The sequence below is a fragment of the Gossypium arboreum genome, chromosome 7 (genome assembly GCF_025698485.1).
Source record: "Gossypium arboreum isolate Shixiya-1 chromosome 7, ASM2569848v2, whole genome shotgun sequence".
Classification (NCBI taxonomy): domain Eukaryota; kingdom Viridiplantae; phylum Streptophyta; class Magnoliopsida; order Malvales; family Malvaceae; genus Gossypium; species Gossypium arboreum.
The window spans coordinates 42,709,866-42,726,020 of NC_069076.1; the positions used below are offsets into that span (position 1 = coordinate 42,709,866).

Genomic DNA, 16,155 nt, shown 5'->3' on the forward strand with positions numbered 1-16,155 from the left:
GGTATAATGGGGATCGAGTACTCTTATAGTTCAGATGCATATAGTATATCTCGGTACCGCCAGTGCAATTGGGGAAGATTCACAGGATTAATAAGAGGGAAAAATAGGGAAATAATTGGGCAGTAGTGCATCAACAATATATTGCAGTGTGGAACAACTTGTTAGGGTGGAGACCTCAGATGGATCTTTCATTTGATTTGCAACCCTCGTTACAATACATACTATGGTACTCCAAGAAGGGGAAACCCTATTTATTTAGTGGGCAATCGACTGTAGTTCGCCTACACATACCACGGCTTGGGCAACCCGCCCATCCCCTTCTACATTTGTCTCCTGTACTCGAGCCAGAGCCTTCGTCCGAACCCGAGCCAACGCCCAAACCCCCAAGGTCTCATACACGGTCTGGGGATAGTTCTTATCATCTAGACCTAGGGGTCGATGACTATTTTCCGGGCTCATCAGGTTACTGATATCATTCAGGGTTTCTCGGATCCGGTTCTAATATACCTGATTCGATATCATCGATGACGTTTGATATCTTCAGCCCTTACCACTGCAATACTTTGCTCCTCCCAAACAAATGTTTGGGGTATATGATTTTTCCACTATTTTTAACACACCCTCAGGTTTGGGTGAGGACTACATTGATCACCGCGAGCACCCTCAACGTGAACCCAACCACCACAACAATTTACCCCTAGGACCACACCATCAAACTATCAATTTTTAGGGTTTTTTTCATTTCAATGATCAAGTTTGTATGTATTTAATTGTAGTAAAATTTGGGCATTTAAACTCATTTTTTACTTAACTTTCAGGTTTTTTGGTACTAAATTTAAATGAGATGGTCTAAGGTATAAATTATCGACTTATATACATGCAAAAATATATATTTGGTAATATAAATGAAAAAAATACAAACTTTATAATATAAATGCAAAATTACAAACATTGTAATATAAATTAGATGCAGTGGAGTACATTGGCTCAATTTCCACCTGATTGCGATAATTGACCTATATGGTAGGTTCGTTGTAAGCATTTACTCTGATTATGCCCAGCTAATCTGCACAGGCCACAAAGCTTTCCATTGGTTTTCTCCCTAATGTCCATTTTATTATGGATTCTGGTTGATTGCGGATAACCTTTCGGATTACTACGCTACCTCTTGTCCAGGACAAGCTCAAAAGTAGTTGTAGGCACCTCACATATAGACAAATCAAGTAAGATGGGGAACTCGTTTTCCCAAACATGCAACATGTGCTTGAGAGTATACACCTCAGCGATAAACTGTTCAACATTGAACGAGTCGCGAGCACAGACTGTCATGACATGCACACAAGGACAATGAAGTGTTTGGAACCTCCCACAATCGCACCGTTTGTTTCAGAAATCAACTCCTAGGACCTAGATGGGATATCAGGTCAACGATCGGTGGTCTCTGTAACTTGAAATGTTTTAGACTGTTGTGAATATGTTTTTATATTTATCGACCTCGCCCTCCAATTGTTCGCATCCATTGCATCCCTGGCATCTTCGACAAACACGTGTCCCGCATTAATCTGGTTGACTTGTTTCAGCCCCATTCTTGACATCAAGGTAGCCAACCTGAGAACATAGCCGAGAACACAAATAAAATCGGAAGATATCGTGTGTTCTTCAATACGGAGTTAACTGCCTCTACCAAGTTGGTGGTCATATGATTACATCGAAACCCGTCATTGAAACATTGAGCCCATTGCCACGGCTTTATGGTACCCAACCACTATCGGAAAAGAGTGTTCGTTCACCTTGCACCCTCAAGTCTGGTCATCCATTGCTGGAAAAGGTGCGGTTCTGGCTCGTACACTATGTATGTATTAAGAAAAGACAAGTTATAGTCTCGAATAAATTTGTTCTAGTATTGATAATATTAAAACATATATTGATAGTGCGGTAACTGTTTTTTGGACAATAAGCCACAAAAAGCTGGGGCATTGGACTGCTATAATCGTAGGCTTGAGTACTCATGGCATGGCTGACCATGCTCTGAAGCTTTTTCTTGAAATGCGCAGAATTGATGCGAAGCCTAATGCTATAACTTTTGTTGGTGTGCTTAATGCTAAATATTTTAATACGATGATAAATGAATATGGAATTAAACCTACTATAGAACATTATGGATGTTTGGTGGACATATTATGCCGAGCTGGTTGTCTTGAAGAAGCAAAAGATATCATTGAAGAAATGCCCATGAGACCAAACAAAGTAATCTGGATGACATTGCTTAGTGGTGCTAGGAACCATAGAAACACAAAAATAGGTGAATATGCTGCTCAACATTTGATTGAATTGGCTCAGAGACTACTGGTGGTTATGTTGTCCTTTCTAATATGTATGATCTAGCAGGTGAGTGGGAGAAAGTTTCTGAGGTAAGAGAAATGATGAAGAAGAGAGGATTAAGAAAAGATCCCGGCTGCAGTTCAATAGAGCATAAATGTGTGGTTAATAACTTTATTGTGGGAGATAAATCACATCCGGAAACAAAAGAAATTTATTCCAAATTGGCTGAGATGGGAGAGAAGTTGTAATTGGCAGGACATGTTCCTGACACAAGCCAAGTGTTGTTGTATATCGAAGAGGAGGAAGAGAAAGAAGCAGAATTGGAAAACCATAGTGAGAGGTTGGCTATTGCCTTTGGTCTCATCAACACTGAAGCTGGATGTCCCATCCGCATCATGAAGAACCTTCGTGTTTGTAGTGATTGCCATTCCGTCACTAAACTGCTTTCTAAAATCTATAGTCGTGAGATTATTGTTAGAGATAATAGCCGGTTTCATCATTTGAAAGATGGATTGTGTTCTTGCAAATATTTTTGGTGATTACCTCAGATGTTGGCTGGTATTATTGCCATCTTTCAACAGGACTGAAAGGGAAGACCCCCATGATAACTTTAAGGTCTTCAGGTTGTGTTTTGTCATCACTTTTGAGGGTTTATAGAAATGGCTAGATATGTTTCTTGCGCTTTATTTATATCAACAAACTGAAGCAGCCTCTTACTACAAAATAAAACATTTGATTTATGATCTCATCTCATTTCAAGAAAGGTGCTATTTCAGGGAAAAAGGATATGGCTTTAATGATACAACAGCTCAAAAGACTAGCAGTGAATTACATCAGTACACAGCAACAGACACTACATAGTAATTAATGTTACAGCTTTCAGAGACGTATCTATAATCTAAGTTCATTTTCCGGGGACAAAGTTAGTGGCATAAGCCCATGCATTGTTGGCCACCGGATCGGCAAGGTGGTCAAAGAGGTTCTCAATGGGACCCTTTCCTGTGACAATAGCCTGGACAAAGAATCCAAACATGGAGAACATTGCAAGGCGGCCATTCTTGATCTCCTTAACCTTCAATTCTGCGAACGCATCAGGATCATCAGCCAGTCCAAGTGGGTCGAAAGCACCACCTGGGTAAATTGGGTCCAGTCCTTCACCAAGTGGTCCCCCACCAACTCTGTATCCTTCAACAAATCCCATGAGCACAACTTGGCATGCCCAGATTGCAAGAATGCTCTGAGCATGGATAAGGTTTGGGTTGCCAAGATAGTCAAGGCCGCCCTCGGAGAATATTTGAGATCCAGCTTTGAACCAAACTGCCTCTCCGAACTTAACTCCATTCTTTGAAAGAATTTCAGGGAAGACACAACCAAGGGCACCAAGCATTGCCCATCTGCAGTGGATCACTTCAAGCTCACGGTTCTTAGCAAATGTCTCAGGGTCAGCTGATAACCCAGCAGTGTCCCACCCATAGTCACCAGGGAATTCACCTGTCAGGTATGATGGGATTTGGTCTGAGAATGGACCCAAGTACTTTGGGCGGTCAGGGCCATACCTGTTTTTAAAACCAAACCGTAGGTAATCAGATCAAAAAGCAGAAATATAGTTCAGTTGCATGATTTCGCTTGTACATGTTATTTCTCTTTAAATGTATGGCTTAAAATAAGGCAGATTGCTGCTAGAATGTACTGTACAAATTGAATTTTTTACAGTCCGTTGTTTCACAATATTTGGGTTAACCATCAATGACTAGACTGAAAAGATCCTTATAACAAAATGCTACTAGTTAGTACTAGGAAGTAGTAACAAAAGTATACCAGATGCTAGTAGGGGCATTTTTCACAGTTCTGCGCATGGTAACACGACCACCATTGAAAGCTCCGACTTTGCGTAAGAGCTCATTGGACTGCTTCAAAGCGGTCTGGCCAACAAAAGTAGATTGTTGGATAGCAGAGGTTGCCATGGTGCCTAAGGCTTTAGGTTGACTTGGTTTGTTTGCCGATGGTTATTGTAGTCTATTTTGGTTTGGAGGAGAGAAGGGGTTATAATGGAAATGAGAAGATGTTGTGGATCAGGAAATGTACATGTCAGCAGCAGTCTATTGGTTGCTGCATTGGTGTGGATTTGCAATTGGATTTTTTGGAGAGTTGTATAGGTTGATTTTATGCCTCGTGGATTTGGAAAAATCTTGTTGATGTTTTTGGTGGTGAAGCTAAAGCCACATATATAGCCACTTAACTCTGCTAATATTTCTCATGTTCTAGTATCTCTTGTATCATCCGTATAGATATAAGCAACTATTAGTGAATAATAAAAATATCTTTTAAAAGGTTAAAATAAACAAAATTATTCAATTTAAATATATATACATATATATTTTTATTTAGATTTAAATTAATAAATATGTAAGAATAGAGTTTGGCATAATAATTTTATTAATTTATTTAAATATAAATGAACTAAATATACAAAAAAATAAAGTTGGTTAATTAAGTAATTAAATTTTAAACCTTTTAGATTGATTTTTAATAAAATTTACTAATTTATAGATAAAACTATAATAAATTTATATCTAATAGAAAATTTATATATAACTTTTAAAAGTTGTACACTTAAAAACATAATCATCTTTTAGGATACAACTATTAATACATATTTGAGTTTGAAATTATGATAACTTAATAGGGTGGCTCACAATCATGTCTACATTACATTTTTTAATTAAAAGATGTTTATCAAAGTAGAATTATAACTAAAATTTTTATAAAATTAAATTAAATTATTGACAACGTAATAATAAATTTCATAATTAGACCTATATAAATTATATAATCTATTAATAAAAAATAAGTAACTTCTCTATTTATTAATATCTATTTTTGTAATATGATATTTTAATTATAATTTTAAGTTTTGAAATTATTTTAATTTACATGTTAAAGCACAATTCACTTAACGTCCTAAATAATCCTTTACTAAGACCCTTAAATTTGTAAAATATTTATTAGATACTTAATATAGTAACAAATAATTATATAGATTGTAGTGATATATTAATAATATTGTAGTAAATGATAGATAAAATAGTCATTACCAATTTATAACAAATTAGTAAGTTATGATAGACAATACGATAATTACAAGTTTCATTTTTAAAATTTTACAATTTGTATAAGCTAGTGTTACGAATAGATGTTGGTTATTTCTAATAAGTTAGACATGGAAATTATAGCTAGAGTCTTCACTAATTAATTACGTTAGGAATGATTTATTTTAGAACTAATTTAAGGAAAATCCTAAAAAATGAACTCGATCTACTTAAAAGATCTAGATTCAAGAGTATAATTATGGGTAAAGAATGATTAGCATCCCTATAATGGTTGTACTAAAATAGTATCACCTTAGTTTATGAATTTTCTTTTTTAGGATTTGCTTAGTTTTCTATAACCTAAATTATTCTATTTTTAATGATTTCATTTTTATAAATTTAATACAATTATTAAAAATACATGAAACACTCTACATTTGATCTGTAAAGACGACTGAATATATAGCATCACATACATTGCTGAAGCAACTCAAACAATCAAACTTAAAGTCAAAATGCATATAAATTTGAGTTAAAAACATGTTACACAACAATTTAGATGATTACATATCAATATTAGTGAAAATCAAGCTCAAATGGCCTTATTACAAAGTTCTAGGGCCAAAATTAATCAAATGAGGAGTCAGGTCTCAATACAGGCCAAAGTATCAAGACAAGTCCTAATATTTTGAGACTTGCTTGTATGTGCCGAGACTTAGCTCTCTATATCTTCAAACATGCACTTAAAAATGTACAGTTTAAGTAATGTTTCACGTCTTGAAACATGTTTATCTTATCTCGAGACTTAAGCTTACAAAATGTAGTAAAATAAAAAATGTCATGCAATCATGCCTTTAAATATCCTAAACATGTTACCTAATACATTCAGGAAGTTAGACATACTAAAACATCACCATAACATATAAATTCATGCCTAGAAACATATCAAATCAAATTTTAGTCATGCTAGTAAAAAAAGACTTGCTATTTCAAACATATCATTAGAAATCACATAAAAATTAGTACCAAAAGTCACTATAATGTGTCCGTACAAATATCAATATGCCAAAAGATTTAAAAAAAAGAAAAAACTAAAAATTCCAAATAAAAATTCCAATTGATAAGATTAAAGCGTAATTAGACAAGTACATGCCATAGATTACTAAAAAGCCAAAAGTCTTTACAAATTAAGTAGACTCGTTGAGAACTCCTTATATTGTTGCTGCACAAATATGGAAATCAACCTCCAATCTCCTTGTAACCCGCGCATGGAAAAAATCTGCACGCTCAACTTTTTCTCAAAAGCTTAATTGTGCACTCGAAATCCAAATACACCATACATGCTTAATAAACAATAGACAATAGGCATACTAACAATTTATATATAAATCCTTTCAAGCAATTCAAACATGCTCAAAACAACAAATATGTTAACACTTCATAACATATAAATCATATAAACAATAATCATCAATTCATATATATCTTAATGTCACATTTCGAATTAAGCTTCCATCAAACCACACCAGTCATATAAAATTTCATTTGTCACACCACTTTAAAAATTGCCATTTAAATGTTGCCCTAATTGATCGAACATGGAAAAAGAAATTTGGATACATGGATGACATTTCAAACACACTAGGTATTCCTCCAAAAAAAACAAGAATTGCACACTTGAGCCATATACGATATCAAAACTCTAATGCATGTAAATGTTGAAAAATATTCGATTCGGAATAGTTTTCTTGTATAACGAAAAAATAAAATTAAAAATCGAGTTAGTTTGTAATACTCATAACACTAATTTTTTTTTCCAAAAATTACCTCTGCTTTGAGTGAGACGGATCTTTGACGTTTCAGGCTTTCAATTGAACAACCTTCTCCACTATTTCTCGTACCACAAATTGTTTCTAGTGTGGGCTCCAACAATTATAAATCAAACATAGAACTAAAAACATTTTTTTTTTTACTTTCAGCAGGAAAGTAAATCTCGCTTATAGAAACTGAAAGGCAAAAAAAAAAAATTAGTTGTTATTTCTGGAAAATAGAATTTATACTTAGAAATAAATTCTAACTCTTTTCTAGTAGAATAACAATATTTCAAAGTTGTTTATAACTTGTATTTTTATCTGTTAGGATCGACCCGATTAAGCAACAAGTAAAAAAATAGCGGAATAAATTGAGAAATTGAACACACAAATTTAACGTGGCAAAACCCCTCCAAAGAGGATAAAAAACCACGTGCAAAGATAATTATATTATAATTGCAAAAGAATGAAGAGCACAAAAGATGGAGATAAAACTAAACCCCGAAAACCCGAAAACAAAGAACCCTCAAAACGTAAGCACAAAATTCTCTAAATGTGTTATGAGTTCTAATATCTAACGGGTGTATTTTCTAAGGTTGTAAAAGAGCCTATTTATAGGCTAAATTCATAGGTCAAATAATAATAAAATAATTTAAACTAATCAATGTCCGATTGAAACAAATAAACAGAGTTTAACTAAAAGATTATTTCTCAAATTTGACTGAAAATAGGAGTCATATTTAAAAATCTCCACTTTGACTCATATTTCCACAACGCCATCTTTGCCAAAGCCCGCCACGAGCATATCTTGAACACGAGCATATCTTGAACTATGCAAGGAGTAAACTGAGTTGAATTTGTGCTTAGAAACTGGAAGACTTCTTTCGACTTGTACACTACCAAATCAAAACTAACCCGAGTCAGATTTTCATGAACACAGTGCACTAACTTTTCAAAACCTGCATCCCAAAGAGAACCTCTCTTCAATGAAACAGTCATACCTTTTTCCCTATTATGACCAAGTTACCTCTACTCCAAACGAGTTGAATTCGACTCCATAATGGACGAGGGATGTTCGATTTCACCGGTCACTGTAGAACCTTCTAGAATATAAAGACTGCCGATTATTTTACCTTTTAACAAAATGAGAGCTCCACGAGATACATTAATACCACTCGACTTGATGTTGATTCTGCATCCTTTCAAGTCTAAAATACTCAATGAGATGAGATTCTTTCGTAAATCAGGTACATACCTGACATTTGAGAGTGTCATAATCATCCCATCGTGTATCCTAATTTTAACAGTACTAATACCAATTACCTTACTAGATGTATCGTTTCCCATACGCACAACTCTACCTTCAACCGAACTGTATGTGGAGAACCATTCTCTATTGTGACACATGTGGAAAGAACATCCCAAATCTAAGATCCACTCGAACGTGAGCTTGAAGTTATCGCTTGTTGACACTAACAAGAAATCATCATCTTTTTCATCGGCCAAATAAGCACTAGCTACATCTTCCTCATCACTCTCAACAGCTCTTTTATTTCACAGTTTATAACAATTTTCTTTGACCTGACCTAACTTTTTACAATAGCAACTCCTTTTGTCTCGTTTCTTTGATGCTACCAAAACAGAAGCTTGCTTATCTTTCTTGTTATCCAAATGAAACTCATTGTCAAGTTTGTCTCTACTCAACAAATGACCCTTCACATATTCGAACGAGAGTTTGTCTCTGCCATAAATCAGGGTCTCCCTGAAAGACTTATATGAAGAGGGTAAAGAGCACAATAATAGCATAACCTGATCTTTATTGTCAATATAAACTTCAACATTCTTTAAATCATTTAAAAGAGTAATGAATTGATTGATGTGATCTTTAAGAAGCTTACCTTCATTCATGTGAAACGTAAATAGACGTGTTTCAAAACTAAACGGTTAGCCAAAGACTTAGTCGCATAAAGAGTTTCTAACCTTTTCCACAATACGGATGAGGTTTTCTCCATAAATACCTGTTGCAATACCGTATTCGCGAGGCACAAGTGGATTGCAGACAAAGCCTTTTCATCAAGCTCTTCCCATTCTGTTTGATTTAGATTCTTAGGCTTTTTCTCAGTAACAATCTTTTTCAAGCTGGTTTGAACTAGAATTGCCATCATCCGAACTTGCCACAGATTGAAATTTGTCTCACCATTGAACTTCTCAATTTCAAACCTTGTTGATGTCATATCTGAATGGACTAATCTATGAAAATTGAACTAGCTCTGATACCACTTGTTAGGATCGACCCGATTAAGTAACAAGTAAAAAAATAGCGAAATAAATTGAGAAATCAAACACACAAATTTAACATGGAAAAACCCCTCCAAAGAGGATAAAAAACCACGGGCAAAGATAATTTTACTATAATGGTAAAAGAATGAAGAGTATAAAAGATGGAGATAAAACTAAACCTCGAAAACCTGAAAACAAAGAACCCTCAAAACATAAACACAAAATTCTCTAAATGTATTATGAGTTCTAATATCTAATGGGTGTATTTTATAAGGTTGTAAAAGAGCCTATTTATAGGCTAAATTCATAGGTCAAGTAATAATAAAATAATCTAAACTAATTAGTGTTTGATTGAAACAAATAAATAGAGTTTAACTAAAAGATCATTTCTCAAATTTGACTGAAAATAGGAGTCATATTTAACATTATCTTTACCAATTTCATCTATTTATAGGGAGAGATAGAGGAACCTTAGTTGATTTAGTAGAATACAAAAAATACTTATTTAATATAAAATCCGATCTCCTAGTTTAATTAGGAGAGAGGGGTGACTAGAACTAGTTAATTATACTAGGGTTGTCGCCCCTCATACTTATCGAAAAGAGTTTTGGGCCTCTCTTATATGGAGTCCAATTATATGTGCTTCATAGACTTTTAATCCAACACTTTATAATTTAATCCAACCCAATACACGTTTCTAAAATAAATATTTTATTAAATTAATTTTAATTAATTAATTTTCCAATTAAATATGTCACACCCCAAATCTGATAGACTCGATTTGAAGGCGTGTAGATGTGAGGATGCCTGATTGGCATAGAATAGTCTGCCTATTTAAAGTTTTTTGGCAAATAAGAATTTGGCTTAATGTACTCGTCATGTAAGTAATTAAAGATACCCATCGTTTAAGTAATTAAAGCTTCTATCTCAAGTTATCCTACTATTTAAGAAAATAACGTGTCAAGCAAAGAGTAAGTCTGGTAAGAGTTACTACCAAATGTATAGTACGCCTAGTTTGCTTAAGTACTGTGCTAGTTGGGTTTTGCAGCGTGATTTGGTTGGAAGCCAACTAAATTGACTAGTCAAATAATATTTGTACATGATCCTCATTTATATTTCTCTTAAGCTTTGTAGGTCATTTATTAGGACAAACTCTGGATACAATTGACACTTGTCAAGTTCCATTAAGGGGAAACTGGATATATATTGTGAGAATGATTAGTTGGGACAATTTTTCTTCCTTTAATACTACTTTTTGGTTCTTCCTCTTAGAATTTATAATTTTCTTCTTCGAAAGCTGCTGATTTTGAATTAATGAGTGGATGTTCCACCTTTGGGTAAGCCTGATAGCTCTACATGTTAAGTCTTTGAAAGAATAAGAGTATCAAAAAACTTATGAACAATAAGTTATAATTAAGAAACTCTGCATGGGGGTCATTTATAATTAAGATGCTAGTCACTTGTTTGTAAATGGGTTTTAATGGCGGTTCCATGTTCTTTAAACAGTTGTTGTTGCTAGTTCAAAAGGGATGTTTGAGTTTTGGAACTCCAAGCTGCAATCCTGATGAGTTTAAGGTGAATCTGTATCTTGACTCTTATCTGTGGGATGCTCAATTTAAAATACATATGAAGAAAATATGTAGGACAACTAGTATTTATATGAATCAAAATAATTATACTGCATGTTCACTTTAGTTATAAAAATACATATGTATGACCAAAATGCTGTGAGATATAGTCGTAAATGAAATTGGTAGATTAAGATGAATTTTATTAAGAGAATATGAACAAATTAGGTAAGAAAATGAATTGGGTAGTGTAATATATGTGGGATAAACCAATATCCATTTGTTATGCATCTAGTAAGGAGGAAATATTGCTAACCAGACAGACAGATCACGTTGCAAGACAACATTCATGGTGATGCCTTCAAAGAAATGTAGATTGGACGTATAGATCACAACATGAAAGTATGTTTGGGGCTATGTGGCGGAGACCCATCGTATTGTATGACTATAAAAATACGCATGGTGATTCCTTTAGTAGTATGTAGACTAGAATGGCAGGTCATGATATGCGAAAATGTATAAGTCATGTGGGAGAAACCCATGATGTAACAGCCCGATTTTGGGCCTAGTCGAAACAATGGTTTAATGGACCACAAATTCGACGAGAAAAAAAAACTTATTTTTATTATATTTTTATGGTCTAAGGTTTCATGGAATGATTTTGTGAAAATTTAGTTCGAAAATTTCGACGTTTGGGCACTCAATTTAGTTAAAAGGACTAAATTGTAAAAAGTGTAAAAGTTGAGTTCTACATGTTAGAGGTGTCCAGTTGTTATGAAATTTTAAATTGGAGGTCCTTAAATGGTAATTATACCATTGGTTAATTTTTTGGACAAAAATGGACATGAAATAGGTGAAATATAATATTTTTAAGTTAGAGGCATTTTGGTCATTCAATAATTAAATGAATTAAAAAAATATTAAAAACCAATTTTTGTCCGTCTTCAAGACCATGGCCTAATTTCACAAGGGGAAACCATGGCTAGGGTTTTTCAAGCTTCCAAGCTCGATGTAACTCCGTTCTAGCCCCGTTTTTAATGATTTTTACATTTTTGAGATCCTCGTAACTTGGTTTAGCTATTTCTACCATTATTTTGAGATAGGGTTTGTGTTTAAAATTTACCTATTGATGACATACATGTGTTTTGATGTTTTATGGAAAAATATGAAAGTTTGGAGTGTGATAAACAACTTTTACTAAGTGATTTTTGATGAAATTTCATAAAAAGACCTATTTATAAAAGTTGTAAAATATGTGTAGGAAATGTGATTTAGTGAAAAATGTAGGCTGCTATAAAGGGAATATGAATCGGCTAGGCTTGGGTATTGAGAAAAACGATTACATTTCATTTTACGAGCCTAGAGGAAAATTTGTAAATATGTGAAACTTTAGGGGCAAAAATATAATTTTACCATAATATGATTTTTGTACTGATTTGAATAGTATAATAATTTAATAAGTCGAATGTGATATTATTGATCAAGAAAAACGAAGTTCGGACTTAGAACAAGGGAAAAATGAGTATTGAATGATTTGGTCATTTTTGCCATTTTAGGTCGAGCTAAGTTCGTATGTTAATAAACGTTATTGATTTGTGTTAATTATGCAATATTATTATATATTTGATTAAATTGTGAAAATTAAAGTAAATGTTCGAATTGAGTAAAAACGCAGGATAGATCACGATCGTTGCATAGTGAAATATGAATTGACAGTAAATGACCATGGTTAGACCATGGCAATGTGCTAAATAAAATAAGTGATTCACATGTAAGATCATATATGGATATGATATTGTGCTATGTGAAATAAGACCATGGCATCTAGGTGAAATAAGTCAATGGTAATGTGCTAAGTGAAATAAGTCCATGGCATTGTGCTAAGCGAGAATTTTTTCGGTTGAACCTAAGGAATAAAATAGCTTTAGACACAAGTGTGGTACTATGTGAAGGCCACTTTGTGAATATAATAGCTTTGGACACAAGTGTGGCACTATGTGAAGGCCATTTTGTGAATAAAATAGCTTTGGACACAAATGTAGTACTATGTGAAGGCCACTTTGTGAATAAAATAGCTTTGGCTACAAGGGTGGTACTATGTGAAGGCCACTGTGTATCCGTTATTATTCCGATGTGTTCAACGCGAAATGACTAAGCATAAACGAATATGACTATGTGATGATTAAATGTGAAAGAATTATGAACCAATAATATTATTTAATGTTGAATTGAAATAATGTGTTTTCATTGAGGTTTAAGTGTATCAACCAACATAGCCAAGATAAAAAAAATGAAAGTATAACTGATTTAAGTGATACAGGTACATACGAAATCTATGTGAATGTTGAATGAAAGTTAATATAAAGAAAACGTGAGAGACTAAAATTAGCAATAAAATAGTTTTGGACAGCAGCAATTGTGTGACTTTGAAAAATCATCAAAAATGGTGGAAATCGAATTAGAGGTTGAATAAGATATGAAATTAAATCTTATTGAGTCTATTTTCACATAAAAGAAACGGTGTAACAAAAGAATTTAATATTACGAGATATTTGAATTTTTGTTAGACGGGGTCAGAATTATTTTGAAATCCCCTGTTTTGACTTTGGAAAATAATTAAACATTTTATAAAAATGATTATTAGTTAGAGTTTATATTTTTTAATTATTATTGAGTCTATTTTCAATAGAAACAAACATGAACATCATCTGAATCCCATACGATGAGATAATTAAGTTTTAGTGAAGAAGGGTTGGAACTGTCAAACAGTAGAATAAGGGAGATTTTAAAGAATAAACTGTACTTATTGGCTAGACCAAAAATTCTAAAAATTTTACGCTAAGAAGATATATGAGTCTAGTTTTAGGGAAAATTAGTGGATCTTAATTTTGAGTTCCATAGCTCAAGATATAAATAATTTAGTGGCTGTGACTTGAGTAGAAAGCTTGAGATGAACAAGAGTAAATAGTGGAGCTATGTGCAATTATGATTGTATGATCTTGAGAACATATTGTGAGAATTGGTAAAAGCATGATAATAAATTTGTTATTATTTACATACCAACTTACTAAGCTATATAGCTTACTCTATTTATTTTCTGTGTTTATAATGACCTTAGGTTAGCTCGGGTTGGAAGTCACCAAAGAACCTATCACACTATCAAACTAACAAATTGAGTATTGATAATTCTTATACTTAAGGTCATGGCATGTATAGGGGACTTGGTTATTTATGTATTTGTCATAATTCTTTTGGCCTAAAATGTTGGCCTATGCTATTTGAAAGTTCATTGTTGTGTAAGGCCATTTGATGTTGGTATATAGGCTATATTATAAGTCCATGATGATGCATTTCAAGGATGTGTATGCTTACATATGAGGATGAATGAGTGGTGATATCTATGTGTGACGTAAATTTTTTTGCAACGACAAGCCATATTAGTGCACGGGCTAGGGACATGGCCATGCGAGCCACACGGTCGTGTCCTAATATCACACGGGAGTGTGCCCCTGTTTTTCATGAAATTTTTTAAAGTTTTCTAAAGTTCTCAGTTTGGTCCCGAACCGTTTCCAAAGCATGATTTGGGCTTCGTAGGCCCATATTAGGGACTTTAAGATGAAATGTGAAATTTTTTAAATTTGAACGCAAATTCATGACCCAGTTTTATATGATTGCATGTGCTTATATCCGGTAATACCTTATACCCTATTCCGGTGTCAAACACGGGTAAGGGGTGTTACACATGACACCTTCTTTGAAAGTCTACTGAGATAGAAAACATGTGATTCTATGTGTTACCTATGTAGTGTGATCTACTAAGGTTTAGAGATGTAAATTTGTATTGCCTTTGTGGCAAATTACGAAATGCCTATGTGGTGTATTTGAGAATGCCTACGTGGTAAAATCTGGTTATCCACCCTAATGGTAATTTATGAGATCTCTTTGATAGATGATTCTATGATAATGACTTGAGACATTCTAAAGTTAACTTTGCCGGTTAATTTTATGATGAAGTAGAAGAAGTCTTAAAGGACGGTTTTACAATGAAAGTATATATCAGTATTTCTAAAGAGAGAATCCGCCAAAGAAGTTCATCAGTATGGGATACAGGCATTTTATTAGTCATGAAAGGTATAAGTATTCATTGATTTGAGTTTGTCTACGCTAAGTAAGGTTGAAATCCGTGTTATCTAGTATCTACCATATCTAAACAGTATTATATCTCAATCTGAGGTTTTTGGAATATGAATCGTTTGTCAGTTTGGGCATTATTGTGTCATGCAACAAAGGAGTTTGAAATTCTTCCAAATGATCTAGAATATTTCATCATCAACTTACGTTTGATTTGGGTTTAGGTTCAGGATATGGTCTAAATGGTAGTCTGACAGTTATCAAACTTAGTATGGAAATCCATCCAGTGTAAGATCAATTCGTATGTATCTCCCAAGGAACAGTATCTACGAAAACCATTTTGGAGAAAAATGTTAAATGTTGTTCAAAGAGAAGATCTGCAGAAAATATGTTCTATGTAGATATTCTTTGAAGAATCACCTTCGATTGTTCTAGGAGAAGAAAAGATGTAGAGTTTATCTGGTAAGACTTAGAGTCAGCCAAGTAGTAAAGTGAGAGTGATACGTTAAGTATATTTAGTGGCGTATAAGAATATATATTCGATGTTTTGAAGGTGTTCGCCAAAGAAAGATCAATAATTTGAATATTCATAATGAAGATTTCAACTAGAAAGGCTTCAAGGTATTTTTTATTCAAACTAACTAAGTTATTGGAAACTTACAATCATTTTGCTCATGTTTCATGTAACACCCCTAACCCGTATCCGTCGCCAGACAAGGGTTAAAGGCATTACCAGACAAATCGAAACATTATATGAACAATTCAATAACTTCATCCACAAACATTGTCAAACATTATTTTAGAGTCCCTTATATAAGTCATCAAGACCTTAATCACGCTTTAGGAAGGGGTCGGGACTAGACTAAGCTCATACAAAATTTTTCAAAACTTAAATGTTATTTTCAAAGTTGTACAGGTCACACGCCCTTGTGAACAGGCCGTGTGCCTCACACG

General features: G+C 33.6%; 1 protein-coding gene and 1 pseudogene across 1 annotated transcript; one reads left to right on the forward strand and one right to left on the reverse strand.

Moving 5' to 3' along the window:
* The first annotated feature begins 1,699 nt into the window (after positions 1-1,699).
* Positions 1,700-2,907, forward strand: LOC108473569 (pentatricopeptide repeat-containing protein At1g08070, chloroplastic-like; annotated as a pseudogene).
* Positions 2,908-3,035: 128 nt separating this feature from the next.
* Positions 3,036-4,367, reverse strand: LOC108460963 (chlorophyll a-b binding protein 151, chloroplastic-like). The gene is made up of 2 exons (XM_017760727.2): positions 4,141-4,367; positions 3,036-3,878 (listed from the first exon to the last, which is right to left on the reverse strand). The coding sequence occupies exons 1-2, from the start codon at positions 4,284-4,286 to the stop codon at positions 3,227-3,229; spliced, it is 798 nt and encodes a 265-aa protein (XP_017616216.1). The 5' UTR covers positions 4,287-4,367; the 3' UTR covers positions 3,036-3,226.
* Between the last annotated feature and the right edge of the window lie 11,788 nt (positions 4,368-16,155).